Source organism: Phascolarctos cinereus, unplaced genomic scaffold, assembly GCF_003287225.1.
Source record: "Phascolarctos cinereus isolate Bilbo 61053 unplaced genomic scaffold, phaCin_HiC Scaffold_3;HRSCAF=262, whole genome shotgun sequence".
Classification (NCBI taxonomy): Eukaryota; Metazoa; Chordata; class Mammalia; order Diprotodontia; family Phascolarctidae; genus Phascolarctos; species Phascolarctos cinereus.
In genome coordinates, this window is record NW_027555736.1 from 147,775,970 (window position 1) to 147,796,638 (window position 20,669).

Sequence of the window (20,669 nt, forward strand, 5' to 3'; positions counted from 1 at the left end):
GATCTTTTGAATTGTGGCCCAGAAGCCTGTCTCCTCCTACCAAATCCAGCTCTGAAAATAAAGGCTTCCATCTGCTGCCCAAGAGGGTAATTTACTATGGATCCACTACACCTCCCTATCCAGGGTGGACCATGGGCTCTGTCAATTTTAAATACACAAAGGATGAAAGAGTACAGGAAAACAGTAAGGTCTTTTTGCTGTTCACCCACTAGCAATCCCAACAAATGAATAATGTTGCAGAGTACCTCGATGCTCCAGCTGTTGCACTTTGTGTGAAAATGCATTGTCCTTGATAACTGGGGAAACAGTCAGAGCCAAGTGATCTAATTTATTGCTGTGCTGCGTTTCTGAGCCATGCCCTCCTCTAGGCTGTCAGCCTGGCCTTGCAGAGTCTGGGCATTCTGGAGCCTTCACATCCCAGCCCCCAACCCCTCCTGTTTATTTACTTTGGGGATAGCAAGCCTTCAGAAGTCAAATTTCCTTCCTCACAGCCCATTCCCAGCTGGGCAGATTTGAGTGGGTTGATTCCTGTCAAGTAGCTTCCTACTACGTCTTCCTATAGCTTCCAACTCTGTCCTCCTGTGACTTATTTTTGTTTTAGGCATGATTCTAGGTAAGTTAATAGACTCACAGAAGTGTTAACAGCTTGAAAACCGCTACTAGGCTTATTTAATAAAGAAAAATGCTGATTTACAATAGAGAAATGGAGCCACAAGTGAATTACACTGTCATCTTTAAATGACTAGGAATCAAAAAATATTATTCATTTTATCACCATAATGCATTTTGTGCCTATAACTTAATAGAAGTATTTGCTTTTCTTTTAGTCATCCTTCTATTCCTTAAGAGAACTAGTCTGTAATTTAACATTTTCATTTAAGTATCACTTCCTCCCTTTTTTAAAACAGTGTTTTGTGGCTAGAATTAACAAAGCCATTGTTAAGTTGATTGTTCTGGGCAATAAGGGTTCCATGTTTGCATGAATGGATAGGTTTGGGGAAAAGGAGATGAGTGAGTTTAAAAGTTTGAGCACACCCCCCCACCCCCGGTGTTATTACTGCAAGTACTAACTTGAGAAGAAATGACCAAGCACATTAGAAATTGATAACATCTAACCTGTGCACGAAATAGGTGCTTAAGAAATACTTCTTCAGTGAAATATGCATGTTAGTTTTCACTTGAAGGGAAAGAATCTCACAGGTGGTTGTATTCAGTATTATCTTGAAGAAATTGTGCCCTTGGCACAAAAAAGCATGTGACCGGAAATTAGAATGCTATCACTGGAGAGCCCTGAAAGCAGACCTAGTCTAGTCCCCTCTACTTTAAAGATGAGGAAACTGAGACCCAAACAAGTTAAGTGGATAAGTTCAAGGATGCCCAAATTTATGGCAGAGCTAGGGACCAGAACCCAGGTTTCCTCTTCACAACTTTTTATAGAAGTTGAGTTTTCATCTTTGGTTTGGGGTCTTGCAAGGTTAAGAGTTATCTTTTTTTAAAATCATTAAAGCTCTCTGTGTCTGTATTCCAGAAGTACAAATATAAGAATATTTTAAGTCCCCTTTTCCTCCCCCCCAAAAAATACGAATGTTTTATTATATTCTTTCATTCTGTATACTTTCATACTGTATACTTTCATTCTTCTCTTAGCAGTTTGCTTTTTTTTTCATGAGTTTCAGAACCAAGTGAAACTGAATATATTGCAATCTTCCCACCTAGAAAAAGACCTTCACCTAAGAATTTTGCCTTGAGTAAGCTTCTGCACCTGTATACTATAGACAGATAAGGAGAGGCAATAATAATCTGTAAACAAAGAGTTTATTAACAGGTCAAGAGACTTGAGTTCAAGTCTTAGCACAACAAATTAGCTACAAATCTTGCACAAATCTCAACTTGTTCTGCCTTATTTTCCTCATTAGTAAAACAATGCATTTTGTATAGGTCATCTCTGAAGTTTCTTCCTGCTCTAAAATTGCATCATCATTGTAGTATATTAGAAACAAAAACAGACTAAGAGAAAATCTGGGTTCTAGGCTCAGCTTGGCCACTCACTGTGTGGCCTTGAACAGGTCACCTAACTTCCCTAGGTGTCAATTTTCTCATGATAAATGAGGAGTTTACCACTGGATCATTTCTAAGGTATTTTCTAACTGTGCTATCCTATAGAATGAGTCAATGATTCAATATCAGGAATAGGGAAGTTTCCATTTATAATACTATAATTCTAATGGCAGGATTATTACTTGCTGTGTCTGATTTGGAAGCACAATCTTTTAGAATATATCTGCTGTCCTCAAGATTGGTGTAAGGTTTAAAAAAATAAAAACGAGGTTCAGCATTGGAAACTCAAATGGCATGCCAATGGCATGGCGAATGAAAATGACATTCTTTAAAAATTCTAACTATATGACTTGGTTTTATATCTTTTTTCTATTTAAGAGGAAATAACAGAAGCTTGAAAAGCAGTAAATATGTAAAGGGAAAATTTGTCAACTGATATAGGAAGATCTGACCTAGGTCACACATAAATCTCTCAGACAAGAGCTTCAGGGCAAGTCATAATTCCAGAGAGTAAAAGAGAAAATGAAAGCTATAGCTAGTGTCTTCTGTAAGTTACATAGGTGGATTCATTTTAGTTTTCTGATTGTGCCTTTGAGTAGAGTGGGAAAGGACTGGTAGAGGTCTTCTTTGGCACTTTCTGTCAAAAATATCTCCATGGTGACAGAAACATAATGTGATGGTCTGTCAAAAGTTGCTTTTCATCACCAGAGGCATGTATTAAATGGTAGGAGCAACATAAGGAAAACTTTTGCATTGTTAACAATGAAATTTCCCCAAATCAGGTTACAGAAGCCTGTTATCTCACTTCCACCTAATGGTTTTAACAGTTACAACACAAACCTGGCTTTGCAATCTATTATAACAGCAACTGATATTTCTATGGGATCTTGAAGTTTGCAAAAAAAAATTATGTCTTTTGATTTTCATAACATAATTCTCAATTGTGAGACTCTTGCAGTACTCAGTAGGACTCTAGGAGAAAGGTGCAATTGTTATCTCCATTTTGCAAATGAGAGAACAGAAACTGGGGTGGGGGGAGTCATTTTTCCAGGGTTCTATAAACTATTAAATGTCTGAAGCAGAACTCAAACCTGATTCTTCAGACTCTAAGACTAGCATTTTATTTACTATAGCACCCTTGATTGTATTTGTTAGTTAGAAATACACAGTATAAAGCCTTCAGGAAAACAAAATAGAAATTATTTACTAAGCTTCCAAAGTTGGGTTTGAGCATTTTGTTTTGGAGTTTTTCTTGGAAACCTAATTATTAAAAAATACAAACTCTTTAGGCATGTGATCAACCAGCAACTATTTGGCACAGTATAATAGAAAGGACACCAGATTGGAAGTCAGGGACCCAGGATTCACATCTCTGCTCTGCTCCTTGCTTTCTGTGTAATCTTGGTACATTGTGTCACTGCTCACCTCAGCTTGCTCCTCTATAAAACTGAGGGGGCTAATCTGGATGACCTCTAAGGATCCTCTCAGCTTTAAATCTGGAATCCTATTTGCAAGACATTGCACTGTAAGATATACAAAGAAAGAGGAGAGGCAGTCCCCATCAATGACGGAGAAGAGGAAATATGGGTATAGTGCAGCACAAAAACAGTGATTGTGAAGCATGAAATTGTGCCTCTCCATTTAAACACAGGTCTCTTTTTACCTCAAAATGATGCCCTATCCCCATGCTATTATCATTTTAAATCTTGGCCCTAACTGCTGGCAGAAGGATAAAAGTAATGCCTGGAAGAGGGAAAGGATCAGCTAATTAACAGATCAAAACACTACTAGTTCTAGAGACTGATTAGCAAAGTGTGTGATTGTGGCAATTATAGCTCTGCTCATTGTCCCAAAGTAATAGTTACAGTCAGGAAACTCTCAGCAAAGGCAAAATATATACATGGCAGAACAAGAACTCCCACTAGGTAGTTATAAGCACCAGTTCATATGTTGTAAGATGTGGATCATACATCAGCCCCAACAGCATCCCGTTCACTTGAACTTTGGTCTTGAAACAAAACATTGGGAAAGCAGACCAAGGGTAAAAACGGAAGTGAAGGGAGCTAACATTTTTATAATGAGTACTGTTGGACCTACTTTGAATGGGCTATAAAACTAGGAGCTTCACTTTTTCATGAACTGTGTATGAAAGTGGAGGCATTGGCTATGAAGTTGACTTTTGTTTGGGCTTGTTTTATGGGTTCTGAGCCCACACAGTAATGTGATCTTGAAAAAGGTAAACAACAGAGAGTTTAACAGTGAAAAATATGCCTAATATAAATACAGTCAAGTGCATTGCAGTTCAGAACTTGAAAAATATGACTATAGCATTAAATTTTCTAGTGGAATTAACAGAGGAACAGAATGCAGCCTTTAAGGCAATATATTTGAGACAGAGAAAATAGATAATACATCTAACTCTATGGTCTCTGTGGCATTCATATAAAGAAAAGCACAGTAGCTTTATTTAATTGAGAAAATGAATCAATTACAATGATGTTGCGTCATCAAATTCTGGTGAAATAGAAGATATAAGTCACCACGTTGTGTAACAGTGTTAAAAAGTAATTGAGTGTCTTAAGCATTTTGAATCAATTTCAGGTACTGGCAAGGCCACCTTGATGAAAAATTTATGAAGATGATCTCAAATAATATGTTGCCATCAAAATCGTGTAATAAAACTTGGTAACAATGTCTCTTTTTAAAACCTAAAAAAAAAATACGGTATAGTTAGTAGCATCAAAGGCGTTTTTTGTTTACATCTGTTTTTCGATTATTTGTTGTCTACACAGCAAGAGCTAAACTAGTACAATTTTAAGACGCCTTGAAAACTGATTATCTTCGTGGAGAAAGACGTGATGAACTGCTTGCTGTACTCTCTGAAATAGCAATTCATGGAAATATTTTTCTCTCCATTCAAATGACTTGCATACTTTGATGAGTATTTTGCATATGTTGTTAGGATAAAACCCACATCCTTGGCTGAAAATATTAGCTAAATTTTCTTCTGCAAGAGTGCAGCACTACATTCCTTGGATATGCTCCTTCACTGATAGACATTTAAAAAAAAAAAGACATCTTGTGATTGATGTGCAACAACAATATTTTTTTCAAAGTCTTATCCAAACCTTCTGGCCAGATTGAGATATGAGGGTCTACAAACAAATGTCTCTTATTTCAGGAGATGCTATTTATGCCTTTAGTGCTTTTTAAATGTTAGATGGAATTATAGCAAAATTTCTAGTTTGCTGTGTAAAATTCAACCAAGTGGTGAAATGTTTAAGCTTTGCCTTCCTATCAAATTATAAATGTAACTATCCGTAAATCAGTACTGAAAATAATCATTTTGTCAGGAGGAAACTACCGTTGATCCAGAGCTGTGGTTAAGGCTGAAAAGATTGAAGCAGAGTGGCCTAGCAACTGCTTCAGACTTTAAACAGTGCTTTTTGGTGATTCCATCCAGAGCGTTGGTGAGGATGTTTACTGGTGACCTTGATGAGTGCAGGAAAAAATGGAAAGAAGTCTGTTAGTATATACGTATATTATATAGGGATGAGGGGTGGGGAGAGGAAGGAGAGAGAGAGAGAGAGAGAATATGAATGTGTATGTGTGTGTAGTCCCTGGCCTGGAAGAAATCAAACCAATGGAAGAATACTTAGAAATTAGAAAGCAAAGCATAAACACATGCAAATTAGTTTGTTTCAAAATGGTGAGATGGTTGAGGAAGAAGCAACTAGTTTATTTGGTGATTTTATATTTGTCCTATTCTTTTTGCCTCCCATTTACCAACCCAGCTGGAGACCAGTCATCGAAGCACAGCTACAATGGGTTCATATATTCAGGCAAAGCCAAGAAATAGCATATGATACTCTAGAGCAGCCAAGAATAGGATCCTAAAAGTATCTTTCTCAGGATCATATCTTAGTACCTGAAAATACACAGGGTTTGAATTTTCAAAATTACTGCAGGCGTATTTTTCTTGCACTGCAGTGTTTAATACTGTAATTACTAAGTAGATGTTTTATTAATTTGGTGTCAACATTTTTAGTAATTCTTTCTAAGAAATGTAGTTTATCACTGTTATAGATGAGTAAACAGGCCTGCCTTCAGAATTTTGATTAGAAGCAAGTAGGAAGTCCTAGGTGGGCTGGATGAAAAGTCTTTGCTTTTTCTTAAAAACAATGCAAAACTTATGTGAATTTGATTTCCCCAGAGAACATTGCTATCCTGGAAACATGGTGGGAAAACTTTAGGAGAGGTGGATCATCTGCCCCCTCTCCTGAGTTAGAAGTAGATACTTCAACCACATAATTAAAGTTTTCTTCACAAAATAGGGAATTGTGAGCAGACACTGGCAGGAATCCAAAATTCTAATTTCTGACTATGATTTAATTTCAATTTTAAATAAATCGGTTTTTAATTTAAAAAGAGTGAGCTTCATAACATTAGCAATGATTGCAACATTAAGCCCAGTGTTCACAATCTAGCAATATAAAACATTATTTATATCTGAATCGTAAACAGCCTTTTGAAATGGATTATGGTTTTTCTCCCTATTCTAATACAACCTGGAGGGTACTAAAAAGTGTTGTGTGAAATTAACATTCTGCTGACTTTCGCCTATAAATGAGAAGCGAGCTATTAACATTTGTGTATTTTCATTATGTAAATTGTGTTAACACATGCCCACAAATTGCCACCAGCAATGCAATAATTTTCTCTCAGTGATCATAATGTGTCCAAGTGAGTCATTTTGATTATGACATGCTAATTACATATTGCCTTTTTTCAGATTCAGAAAAACCAGGGATCTTTAATGGTAAGCTTTATGAGTTCAGAAAAAAATTCACTTTTCTTTTTCCTGATGGCTGCTTCCTTTGCATGCTTGAATGCCTTGTTTTAAACTTAGCAAATTGCATTTTGAAGAAAATGCAAACCTTTAACTGCCTGTATTAGATTAGGTACCATTAGAAATAATAGAACATCCTGAGCATCAATGTTTTTATAAGAGTTTGCTGCTGTTGATTAATCTTGCTATATTTTATTGCATTAATGATTTTTTCTTTCCACTCCACTGTAAAATATTGCATATAGGCTAATACTTTTTCCTCTCTTCTTCCCATTGCAGCCTCTCCAGCTACTGCAGTGCATTGTTGATGAGGTGAGGCACCGTCTTATGTGCTTTCACTCCTAAAGTCATTCCTAATGGTGTGGAAAGCTTATATTTTGTTTCCTAATGAAGCACAATGCCCAACATCCTCAGAGCAAGTTGTGTTGTATGGCATTGAGCTGTGTTACATGAGCTGCCCCTGTCCCACATTCTCTTCTTTCAGTTCGAACAGAGAATCCCTACAACAACAGACTGCCCCACACACAGATAGATACTTATGGGGACATGAGGCCCTAAAGACAGAATACATAATAATTGATCCTCTCCCCCTCCAGACAGAGGATGGAGCCGGAAATTAAAGGGGTATCATTTATTTCATAACAGATATTTAAAGTCATTTGGCATTTGAGGGTCAGAGGTGAACAGCAACCATAAGTGGGATGAAATTTGTCTTCCTTTCTTTATTTACCCAAAGCATATTGGGGAGCTAATTGTACATAAGCTGTAGGTCACTGGTTCAGCTTTAATTTCCTAATTAGACATTTTCCCAGAATATGTGACCTTAACTTCCTTTACTTTGAACTACCATATTTATATTTTAAATCATTATGTCTTCGATAATAGCTAGCTATGTAGTTCATAATATCACTGTTCTTTGAGGGCACTAACCCATCTCTCAAGTAACTTTTCCCATTTGTTATTCTGATTTTAAATTTCTCATTTTGGTAAATTAGCTGTTTTGCCCTATATAGGGCTCCCAACGAAGAAACACTGATATTAAAAAAAAAATCATAGTTTTTCCAGGCTAGGCTTTCCCACTAGCAATGTTTATTTTTAAAACTTTAATTTTGTAATATTTTAAATACTTCTAATTAGAGAGATGAAGCAATAAATGATTCAAATAGGAAAGTTTGAAAGAAAAAACAAATCGTAATTCATAATTATTCCTCTCAATTAAACATCTGTATAACCAGTTATGAGATTTGGGAGAAAAAATAAAGATCCTCTCAGGAAAAAGACAAACACACACATATCACAATAATAGTAAGAATGGCGATCTAACATCCTTAATGACAGCATCAGTCAGTCCACATATCCCCTGCAACCCATAAAACATGTTGTGCAAAAATGAGCACATCATCCTGAAGCCAGTGGAGGCTCCATTACCCCAAATACCAGACAGACCTCCTGGATCTAGTAGCTCACCAATATCTTCTCCATTTGTGTTACATTCCGGAAGCATCCTATCCCGAGCAGTCCTCTAAATTAAACAGAGCTGCATGAATTCAATCCTCTTTCAGTTTTACTCAGAGATGTTTCCAGAAATCTATAGCCTCCCACGTTCAGTACCATAGCCTCATGTCTTAGGGCCCTATTCTCATGTGCCAGGCTAAGAATATACAATCAGGCACCATCAGCCTGAATCTCTAATACAGATTTCTTGGGAAACTTTTGGGGTTTGATGAGCTAGTTTTTATTGCTGGTGGGGAGGGCATATTTATGTATAATGGTTGCACGCAAAATCCAAATTATCATAAGTGACTAGTTTTCAACAAATTCCTGAGCATATTAAAATCACTATATGAGCTGTTGGAAGTGGAGAGGTTTGTTACATGAATGACAGAACTACATCATCTAAGTGGCTTTTTCTTTAGGTCCTTTCTTCTTTAACTTACTCAGATATGCAACCTGCACTCACCCTAAAAAGAAATGGAAATTTCTTACCACCTTCTCCACTGCCAGTTATTTAGAAATGTCTTTCTGCTTTTGTACCTTCTCCTCTCTAATTCATTTATCATGTAACATTGTACGTCATAATTATCTGTACTTCTCTTGTTCTCTAACTAGAATTATTACCCCCACCTGACCTAATTCAATAGCCAGTATTTTAATAAGCATTTATTGAACACCCAGTATAGGTCAGGTACTGTGCTAAGTTGCTGAGGACACAAATATAGTACAGTATGGAGAAAGATGGTCCCTGCCCTCAAGGAGTTTGCAATCTAACTGGAATTTAAAAACACACACACACACACACACACACACACAAAATGAAGCTTAAAAGACGAGAGAGGAGTGTTTCTCCTTAAACAAAGGTTTGAAGTTCGTGGCTCCACCCCCCAGTCCAAGAAGGAGGATAGTGATGAGGTGGAATACCAAGGCTGATAGAGATCTAACTAATTAAAAACTGTCTCCCTGGTCTGCACTATGGTAGGTGCTTAATACATGTTTGTTGAATGAGAGACTAAGAAATAACTTGTTATTTTGACTGAAAACACAATTAGTTTGCTTTTTTGTGATTTACACCCAAGTGGAAAACTCATATAAGAGCCGGAGGGGAGGATGTTTTGGGGGACCCATTAAAGATGAGCTCTGTATCATAGCTTCTAAAAGAAGGAGGACCAATGACTTATCTGAGCTTCAATATATTTTAATAATTGTGCTCCTCTTGTCATGTGAGTTTATCAGATTTCCCAGCATTTGTAACACTTTATTTAGACTAAGCCTACGGGGCAGTTAGATGGTTCAGTGGATAGAGTGCTGGGCCTACAGATTTCGAATCTGGCTTCAGACACTTACTAGTTGTGTAACACGGGGCAAGTCACTTAACCCCATTTACCTAGTCTCCTCATCTGTAAAATGAGCTGGACAAGGAAATGACAAACCACTCTAGTATCTTTGCCAAAAAAACAAAAGGGGTCACAAAGAGTTGGAAACTACTGAAAAATGACTAAAAACAACAGTAATAAAAGGTGAAACTCAACATGAATGGGATCCAGCAGCCCAGTACCATAGAGTTAAAGCTTGAAAAGGGACTCTAGAGGCCACTAATTATAAACCCCTTTATTTTATAGGTGAAGAAATGGTTTGGTGCCCCTAGTATGAGTTTTAATACTTTTTCTGGGTTCATGGGTGCCTTTCCTTCCTGGGCTATGTGACCAGGAGCACCTCCTGTTTAAGAATAGTTTACTCCTTCAGTGCAGGAAGTACCCCATATTATAAAATGGTTGTCCACTACTCCTGATTGAGTGCTCCTAGGTCATGTAACATTGTGGTAATAATAGCAGGCATGACACCTACGCTGAAGATATTTACAACCTAATTCAGACAAGATAGGTATGCAGAGTCATGTACAAAATAACATAAAGCAAAGCCGATTATAATTTATCTTGTTATTTCATGGGTTTGGGTATTTCTTCTCAAAATAAGAGCCATGAGAATACAGGATCTGTGGTTTCTGTCAGTCTGAGGGGCCTCCTGTTGGGCAAATCCCTCTGCCACCACAGATTCCAAACTCTCTGCGACTTTTGTAAGTTAAGTGCTAGGGAGGTATCTGATGGTTAAGGAGCTTGCTCAGAGTCACACTGCTGACAAATACCAGGTAGTTAGGTTTAAAGCCAGATTTCCCTGACCTTAACCCCTGCATGCTCTCCAGTAGGTAGGCTCTGCCTCTTCCAAAAGTAGGAAAATTATTAAAAATCATAACATCATAGATTTAGACCAAGAAGGGACCTTAAAAGTCCAATCCCTCCATTTTGCAGATGAGGAAATTGAGACCCAGAGAAGTTAAGTGACATGCCCAGATAGCAAGTGTTTATGTATTTTGAGTTTTGGTCAGTATATTTTGTACATCACACATCTGTCCTGACTGAATTAGTTTGTAAACTACGTTAGGGCCCATGCCATACCCAGTGTCACCATTCCCCCTCCCTCAGTGTTCATTCTTTAAAAAAAAAAATGATTGAAACATTTTGTTTTGTTTTGTTTTTATATTGAAAAATAACTTATTTTATATTTTATGGCTTATGCATCCTGTCATTCTTAACATTGCATTTTGTTCTGTTTTGTTTTTAAATTCATTTATTTTTGGTTTTCAACATTCACTTCCACAAGATTTTGAGTTCCAAATTTTCACCCCAACTCGCCCCTCCCCCCACACCAAGATGGGTGAATATCCCTTCCCCTAGTCTGCCCTCTCTTCTCTCTCTCTCCCCTTCTCTTATCCCCTTCCCTTTCTATTTTCCTGTAGGGCAGGACAGACTTCTGTACCCATTTCCTGTATTTCTTATTTCCCAGTTGCATGTGAAAACATTTTTTTTAAACATATGTTTTTAAAACTTTGGGTTCCAAATTTTCTCCCTTCCTCCCTCCCCACCCACCCTCATTGAAGAGGTAAGCAACTCAATATAGGTTATACATGTGCAGTTATGCAAAACACTTCCATGGTAGTCATGTTGTGAAAAACTAACTCTATTCCCCTTAATCCTATCCCACCCCCCATTTGTTCTATTCTTTCTTTTGACCCTGTCCCTCCTTAGAAGTGTTTGCTTCTGATTACCCCCTTTCCCAGTCTGCCCTCCTCTCTATCATTCCCCTGCTCTCTTGTCCCCTTCTCCCCCTATTTTCCTGTAGGATAAGACAGATTTCCATACCCAATTGAGTGTATATGCTATTCCCTCCTTAAGCCAAATCCTATGAGAATAAGATTCACTCATTCCCTCTCACCTTCCCCTGTTTCACCTCCACTGTAAGAGCCTTTTCTTTTCTGTTTTTTTTTGTGAGTTAATTACCTTGTTCTATCTCTTCCTTTCTTCTTCTCCTGGTATAATCCTCTCTCACTCCTTAATTTTATTCTCCAAATATGACCCCTTCATCTTCAACTCATCCTGTGCCCTCTATCTATCTATCTGTATCTATACATATAATTTTTTTCCCTCCAACTACCCCAATACTGACAAAGGTCTCATGAATTATAAATGTCATTTTTCCATGCAGGAATGTAAACAGTTCAACCTTAATAAGTCTCTTATGATTTCTCTTTCCAAAACATTTTATTTTGACCAACAGAAGGGCATCGTGGCATAGTGGGCAGGGCTCTGATCTTGGAGTCAGTAAGACCAGGGTTTGAATTCAACTTCAGATATTTACTTAGATCTGTGATTATAAACAAGTCTCAATTCCTCTGACCTCCAGAATACTCTCTAAGACTCAAAGTCAAGAAAGATTCTGATCTGTCTTAGTAGACAGATTTCCCAATCCAATGCATTCACAGGTCCTTGACACATAAGAGATGCTTCCCAGCATCCTTCCCTTTTATGAAGTACATTCCCTCCCAAAAGCAGGTGATAAATTAATAGCAACTTTGGCATGATAGTATTAACATGGGCACAGTCACTACTACCTCCTGGAAAAGAATACAGTGAAAAATCAGGATTTAACACAATCCACAAGATCAGCATCCCTCCCCCGCACTCCAGTGCTAGCATTGTAAAAGGTTCATTCGTCATAATAGCACTATATGTTTATATGCAGTAAATTTTCAGTTGTTTGATTCAATAGACAGTGTTATGCATCTGCTTTGTGAATAGCATGGCGGTAAGCTCCATGAGAGATCGAGTTTATAAAGATGCTATCAGTCAGTCAACAGGCAGATGCCTGTTGTGCCTGTTGTGTGCCAGGCACTATGTGTTAACATGGAGATACAAAAAAAGACTAATGGCAGTCCCTGCTCTCCAGAAGCTCACAGTCCAATGAGGGGGAGAACGTGTAAACAGTTGTGTCCAGAAAAGATAGAGACAGAATAAACTTGCCACAATCTCAGAGGGAAGGAGGACCAGGAAAGGCTTCTTGTAGAAGGGAGGGTTTTAGCTGAGACTTCAGGGAAGCAAGGAAGTGGAGAGGAGGAAGGAGAGCATTCTAAGCTTGGGAACAGCCAGTGAAAACACAGTCCTTTTCCTTTCAAAACTCACCATGTAGTAGGAAGATAGGACATAAACACTATACGTCCTTTACTATAATACAGTATAATACTTGGTAAATTCATTTGAGGTCCAAGGAGAGAAATTATTACTGTTATATATGAAATGCTGTTATAAATATAATCATCATTTTTTAAAATTATTGTTATCTGTCATCTTTGGGGAATGAAACATTGCGTGTAGGTAAATTTTCCAGATAACTGAAAATGTAGTACACATTTCCCTGCCATAGTAAACAAAGGATACGAAATGTAATTTAACCTTTTATAACTCAGTAATCATTATAAGCATCAATTATTATAACATGCTTTCACATAGTGTCAGAGACTATTCAGATGTCTAAAGCTTAGCTTTTTATTTAATTGAATCTCCCCAGCTGTTCTAGTTGGCAATTTTTCTGTCTCCCCATTTAGTGATGCCCTCAGGAACTATTGAGGTGTGTAGGGCTATTTGCCCCTATACTAAATGGCTCCAGACTGCTGTGTTGGCCTTGTTATTGTTTGCTTAATCTCTTCCCTTGTGTCTGTCTCTTTCCCATCCCCTGTCAATTCTTATCCCTGTAGGTGGGTGTCTAATGCCCCAACTTTCTAATTTTCTGTCCACAGTTTCCTCTCTGCCTGATTGCAGTCTAGAACATAATTGAGGGTTGCCAGGAGAATCCAAATAATGGAGTACAATATGTGAAATTTTGTCGGTAGGGTATATGCCTAAGTAAGGAGTGGATGCCTCCAGCCTTTCCTGTGGAATAAAGGGCATGGTACAATCAATCATTCAACAAATATTTATTTAAGTATCTACTATGGGCTACAGGGCACAGTGGATAGAGCACTAGGCCTAGAGATAAGAAGATCTGAGTTCAAATATGACCTCAGACACTCCATGTCTGACCCTAGGCAAGTCTCTTGACATCTCTCTCCTTTGTTTTCCTCATCTGTAAAATAAGAATAATAATAATAGCACCTACTTCCCAAGGTTGTTGTGAATATAAAATGAGAAAATATTTGTAAGACTTTCTGCAAAATTGAAAATGCTGTATAAATACTGTTCCAGTTGGGTAACTTAGCTCACCATCCCTTCTCTCTCTCCTCTCTGGGGTTTACTGCCTAGATTTCTTTCTCAAAGACTAAGCCTTGGGGCAGCTAGATGGTGCAGTGGATAGAGCACCAGCCCTGGATTCAGGAAGACCTGAGTTCATTTAACCTCGGGCACTTGACACTTACTAGCTGTATGATCCTGAGCAAGTCACTTTACCCCTTTGGCGGAGAGGGGGGAGGGAACCAAGCCTTAAACCCAGTTCACTCTGGAACTCATAGATTGGTCCCTGCCCAAGCATCACTTGATGCTTATTTTTTTGGGCCCTCCTGGCTCAGAGTGGATGTAAATAGGAACTGTTTTCTCTTTTGGCCAGTAACCCTTGAGGGTCTTCCCCTCCCAGTTTGATTTTGTTTTTCATTAAAGGGGCCATCTCTTGACTCACTTCTTAAAGAGGCTTGTTCACTGAATGGGTGTTACCTCACTCAAAGTGACAACCTGAAAAGACCTTAGCCTAAAAGGGCCAGGGTCTCCCATTGCATCCTAGGCCATCTTCAGTAGTCCTGATGAATATCTGTCCACTGGACCTAGATAGCTCTGGAGGAGAAAGTGAAGCTAGTGACCTGGCACAGTCCTCCCTCACTCAAATCCAAGTCAATTGTAAGTCATGTCATCATCTCCCTGGTGCCACGGTCCTCTTTAAGAACAAAGACAAAACATAACAATTATTACAAGGCACTGTATCAGACACTGGGGATAGAAGTACAAGGAATGAAAACAGTTCCTGTTCACAAGAAATTTACATCCCAGTGGGGAAGACAACAAGTACATATAAAAATATAAACTGCATGGGCCTTGGGAGATTTTGCTTATTTCAGGATTCACAGGATTTCGTGACAGTTGATATTGTCAAGATTTTGCCAGCCATGAATGGGATATTTTGTATATGTTTGTGTGTGCCAGACACATTATGGCTTAAGTTGAATGTCCACCTAATGCCCATAGCAAAAAAGAAAAATTAGCAAATTAATTAATTAGTCTCCTGTTTATACTTCCATTCCACAAGCCATTCATCTGTTTATTTGGGTTGTGCTTTGTATCTTGATCAGATATGTTGATAGGAAAATGTTGATTGTGCTTGCTGCATTAAGGTGAATTGCAAGATTGAGGAAATCTGGTGTACTTGTGAAATGCAAGCATAGCTTTATCAGTGATCCCTGATGATTTGTAATCAAGGTAGAACCTATTAGACAATTAGCTAATTTGTTTAAAATTCAAAGAATAATTCCTAAGTTTAACATTTTTTACCTACTTTGGGTATAATTGAAAAATTGATTCACTCATTAGGTATGTGCAAAAAATTATGTAATCATGATTTTTAAAAAAATATATAATCGTATTTTTATTAAATCAGTGGTTTCATTGGTGTGAATAGCGTCTGTTGAGAAAATTGTACCCTCTACCATCACCAGTTGGCATCTTCTTTATAACTCATAGTCCTAGAGAGTTGCCGAGGGCATTGAGAGTGACTTGCCTAGGGTCTTACAACTGGTATATGTTGGGGGGGGGGTAGGACTTGAACCCAGGTCTTCCTGGCTACGAGTCCAGCTTTCTTTGTACTGTGTCAGGCTGCCTATTATAAGTATACGTATGTGTGTGAATGATTCTAGTTGTGAGTTCCTTATCTTTTACCTGCTCTAGGAAGGCCTTTCAGATGAGGTGATCTTAAGATTGGGTTTAGAAAGAAGGCAATAGAATATTCTGGCATATGGAGATTGCCTTTGTGGAAACTATGTGGGCAAACAGAGGTAGGCCAAGGAGAAATAAAAACAGCAGGAGGGAAACAATTGAATTGTTCTTTAAGAGATTGTGTACCTAACTCTGTCTTTTAAGAGAAAGGCTCATTTAAGGTGCATGAGATGGGTCTCAGTAGATGACTTCTTGGGAAGTGTTGACCCTTGATATCACAGACTCTTTGAGACAATAGGCATAGCATACTCAGACTCACAGATAGGTCTTGTTCACAGATTAAAGAGTTATTTCTTTGATTGTGATGTCCGTGGCTGAGCACAGGCCTGTGTTTAACTGGTAGTCCCAGCAGGTCTTATGAGCAAGTCGAGTAGCTGCTTTATTTGGCATGATTTCATGAGTGCTAAGAATGCCTCACCAACTGCCACCACCGCCACAATAAATTCCACCCCTATGAACAAATCGATGCATAGCATTCCACAACCAGAAATTAATCCCCTTTTCTTCAAGGCATTTCCTGCCACTAAAATAGGGTAGTCAGTGCGGGGTCCTGGGGGAGGAGGGAATATACGCAGTCTGCAAGGCCTCAGGGAAGAACCCTCGGTGTTGAAGGGACGTTTTCCTCCAAGTTGATCCTTCAGTTCTCGCAGAGTGAAGGCACAGGTGTCTGTCTCCCTTGGAAAATCCAAAGGAGTGAGGCAGACAAAAGGGAGTTTACAGAAGCTGCTCCCGGATTGAGAACGTCAGTTTGTCAGGCAGTGCACAGGGAAGAAACAGGTATAGATGTGGTGAGTGTTCGTCCTCATCTGCTCTCTTCACCCAAGACGTCTCCCTTTTGTGACTCGGGCTGCTCACACCCTTTCCTCGCTGCCCTTCAGAGATGTGGGAACAAACAGGCAGCATGGTGTAAGATGTTTTCACTGAAGAGTAGATGCTTATCAAGTCTTTTCCTAAAATAAGCTTTTGATAGAGTAAAGAGAGGAAGGGGTATGAAGAGGGAAACTTAGGCCACTACACTGTTGGGGGAAGGGCTGGCCTTGCAACCATTCACTTTTAAGATAAGTAGAGAGGTTCCAGAACCAGTAGTGCAGTTGCTTTCATTGTAAATGCATTTTTGGGGATTTTCCTCCCAATCCCTTTCTCTGTGCACACATATTGCCTTTGTCATGGACAAAAAGAAATCTGGTTCCTTGTAGTGGGCCTAATTATATGTAGCTAGTTCATTAAGTATAATTGATCTTTAAAGTCCCAAGAACTTGCAGAAGGCTTGGGGCACCCCTAAGTGGAATTTCATAATGAGAAATGCTAAAATTGTGTGTGTACCAATGCAGTCAGTCCCTGACTTTGACATACTTAAGTGTCTCCCTTAGATACAGACAATAATACATCGATAATATTTCTGCCACATTTTACTCATAACAACCAACTAAGCTAGTCCACAAAAACTAGACCAGGGCAAGACTCTCATTTTGCAAATGAGGAAACTGAGTTTCATTGAAGTTAAATTGCAGCTAGGCAGTCCTCCATTCACCTCAGTTTTCTCAGCTGTTAAATGGGGATAATGATAACACCTACATCATTAGGGTTTTGTGAGAATCAAATGAGATAATATCTGTAAAGTGCTTAGCAGAGTGCCCGGCACTTAGTAGTTATTTCATAAATGCTTGTTTCCTTCCCCATCTCAAGTGATTTTGCTCATAGTCTCATAGCTAAGTGGTGGAGCTGGAACTTGAGCCTGTGTCTTGTAACTCCGTGCTCAGGGCTGTTTCCATTCTACCATACCATCTTTCACTACACAACTTCAGTGGAACATTTCTTCACTAGTACTACCATAGGAATTCCTCTTCTCTCCTATTTCTGCTTCCCTTTCTTCCTTCCTTTTCCCATAACCACTGTTGCCTTCTTACCCCCACTTTCTTTCCTATTACCATTCCACTAGAGCATCCCTAAAGGTCTCTAGTTACATTCTCCTGCCTTGCGTTTATTCCCATTTTCTTCTCCCTCCCCCTCCAAAAATAACAAAACAACCTTTTATTGCATCAGAACTAGATTCTATGACCACAGCTGCTGCCTGTTTCATCTCCCACTTATCTGCTTGGCTTTTCTGCCTGCCAGACACCTGTTGGATGTTTCCCCCTGAATATCCTATAGGTATCTTATACTTAACCTACTAAAACAGAACTCATCTCACTTCCTCCCCTAGCCCCCCCCCCGCCAAAAAAAAAAACCCTATCCCCTCTTCTAGATATCCCTGTTTCTGTTGAGTGCACCACCCTCACCAAATTGATTACTAAATTTTGGCCCTTTATCTCCATGTCTCTTGCATCCATCCCCTTTTCTCTAGTTCCACAACCACTAGCTTTATTCAGGCCCTCATCGCTTCTCTCTTAGACTATTGCAGTGTACCCTCATAACTCTGCTTATAGACTTCTCAACTCCTAGTAAATCTGTAGCTCAGCTGCTCTCTCCTTTAGGCAGTTCCCAATGAGCACAGTTATAATGTATTCTCTCCTTCTTGAAATTATTTTGTGTTAATTTCTAAAAGTACATATTCTATATCGCCATCACCCAGTAGAATATAAACTCCTTGAGAGTAAAGACTGCTTCATTTTGGTCTTTGTACCCCCCAGTGCCTGCTTGTCACAACACCCTTCACATGGTAGGTACTTATTAAATGTTTATTGGATTGGGTAGCCTCCTATTTGGACTCTCTGCTTCTAGTCTCTCCCCTCTCCAGTCTATCTTCCAGCTGTCAAAAGAATATTCCTCAAAATTAGGAATAACCCTATCACTCCCCAACTCAAGAACCTTCATTGGCTGTGTCACTTTGAGGATTAAATGTACTCTCCTCTGCTTAGCTTTTAAAGCTCTTCCCAGTCTGGCCTCACCTTCTCTTTCCAGTTCTCTCACATTACTCCCCTTTCCACACTCCAGTCTGGCCACAGTACCCTGCCTCTGGATTCCATCTCCAGATCTACCTGCCTTTCTGAAGCTTCAGCTCAGGCTCAGGACCCACCCCCTCCTCTGCCTGGCTTCTTGGGATCCTTACCTTTAGTGCTTTCTTCTCAGATTATCATTTATGTACAAGTCAGTTTATATCTTGTGGTCCCCAGCAGAATGTGAGCTACCTCTACTTTTATCTTTGTATCCACAGCTTCTAACATAGCACTTTGCATATAATTGATATTCAATATAAATGGTTATGGAATGGAATTGAATTAACTGGGGGCCAGTCAGCTTCCTAGCTCCACATCAGTGCCCTACTCTTTCTTCCTTTCCCTTTTTCCTTCTTCTCTACTCCTTTGGGCTGTGGGCCATGTTGACATCTTCCTCTTCTCACCTGCCTCAGCCATTGAATATTGATCTTCCTGTTCCTTCCCCACTCCCACTTTGGTGGGTTAGCCTAGGAACCTAACCAATATTTTAGTGGGAAAAAATGTTTCAATTTCCAAACATCTTATTTACAAAAGAACTTTCAGAGCACAGTTTGTTTGTCGTTTGGAAACTGCCTGTCTCTAACATTGCTTGTTGGTTTATAATATTTTTATTTGTTGACTTGCATTTAAGAATTAATCTAGAGGGATATTGGAAGAAATATTGGGCAGTATAAAAACAAAAATATCAATAAAAATTCAGTTTTTAGGAAGAATTAATATAGGTTTGAGGAAGAGCAGAGAAAAGTCGAAGGGAAGTTTGCTAAAAGTTAACAGATACATATTTGTTATTAATGTATAATTTGAAATTCAGATGTATTTCACTTTGTGTAATCAAATGTCTTGCTTAAATTTATATACAACCACGATTTTCACAAGCAATTTTGTCTGAGCTTTAAACAAACACAAGTTTGTGGGGCTTAAAAGAACTTTGAGATGAATCCTTTTTGCAAATACAAGAACCCTTTCATAATACAAATAATGACCCCACTTTGCCTTTTTAGTTGGTTAAGCTTGTCCTGTCTTATATTTTTTTTAACTGGTCACACCCTTTAAGGGTTGGCATTACCCTAGGTAGTTACAGCACTTGCCTTGGTTTCAGAATTATTCAAAGAAAAGTTCTCTTCACTTTTCATAGATCGGATTCTCTTGTGTTAGGAAAAAAACAAAACCAAACCAAACCCTGTGGTACAATAATCCTTCACTTATTTGGCAATCACCTGACCTCTCCAAATATCCATAATACAATTTAAAATCCCAATGAAAGCCAAAAATAAAAAAGGATTCTGCCAAACTAAAGGTTATAAAATCTATATGCTTTACCATAGAAGAGCTACTCAGGTCTTTACTCAAAGCTTAGTTAGACATAATTCTATCAAACTTAGTTATTTGATTTCCTAGCCTACAGTAGATAAAAAATACTCACTTGGGGAGGAGAGCAATTCCTGTAGGCCAAGAGCTCCCAACCATGCTAAGCATAAATCATCTACTTCTATTTTTCATATAGTATTTAAGGATTTTATAACTTATAGAAGTTGCAGTAGAAACTTATAAGTATTAAATAGCCAAGATTAAAAAGACGTATATTATACTCTGAAGGTTCTGTTAACTCAACCATTATGTCACAGTATTTTGTCTTGTCTTAATTTGGTCCAGACCTATGGTTTTATCAGTATTAGGTGCTTCCCCAGCATAGAAACTTCCTCCCTGATGCTGTTCTGTATTTGACCTGTGATGTTTTTAGATAGTCTCTGGATCACTGAAATGAGCAACTTGTCCATTATCACATGGCCAGAATGTTACAGAGTCCAAACTTCAAGTGAAGTCTTCCCAACACCAAGGTGAGCTCTGTAACCACTTGGCCTTATGGTTGCTCACCTCTCCACCTCATAGTGTTAGGAATATATGATTGGAGAAACCAAAAACCGAGCATCCATTTTTTACATAAGGTGCAGCTTTAGAAATCTAATGCTGTCTTTGAAAAGTCCAGTCTGTTCAAAATCATGTAGTTTAGCTGATTGGAAGATT

At 38.6% G+C, this 20,669-nt stretch overlaps 1 protein-coding gene across 7 annotated transcripts in view; it reads left to right on the plus strand.

The window, feature by feature from the left end:
- Positions 1–20,669, plus strand: part of MAP2K5 (mitogen-activated protein kinase kinase 5) — a 282,818-nt gene that overhangs the window by 208,225 nt on the left and 53,924 nt on the right. For 5 of the 7 annotated variants that reach the window (XM_078151216.1, XM_078151218.1, XM_078151219.1 and 2 more), the window contains 2 exons: positions 6,851–6,877; positions 7,187–7,219. The exons of the other annotated variants lie outside the window; for them this stretch is intronic. In XM_078151216.1, coding sequence (XP_078007342.1) covers positions 6,851–6,877; positions 7,187–7,219 — 60 coding nt within the window. The remainder of the gene's footprint in view (positions 1–6,850; positions 6,878–7,186; positions 7,220–20,669) is intronic. 7 annotated transcript variants of the gene reach the window in all.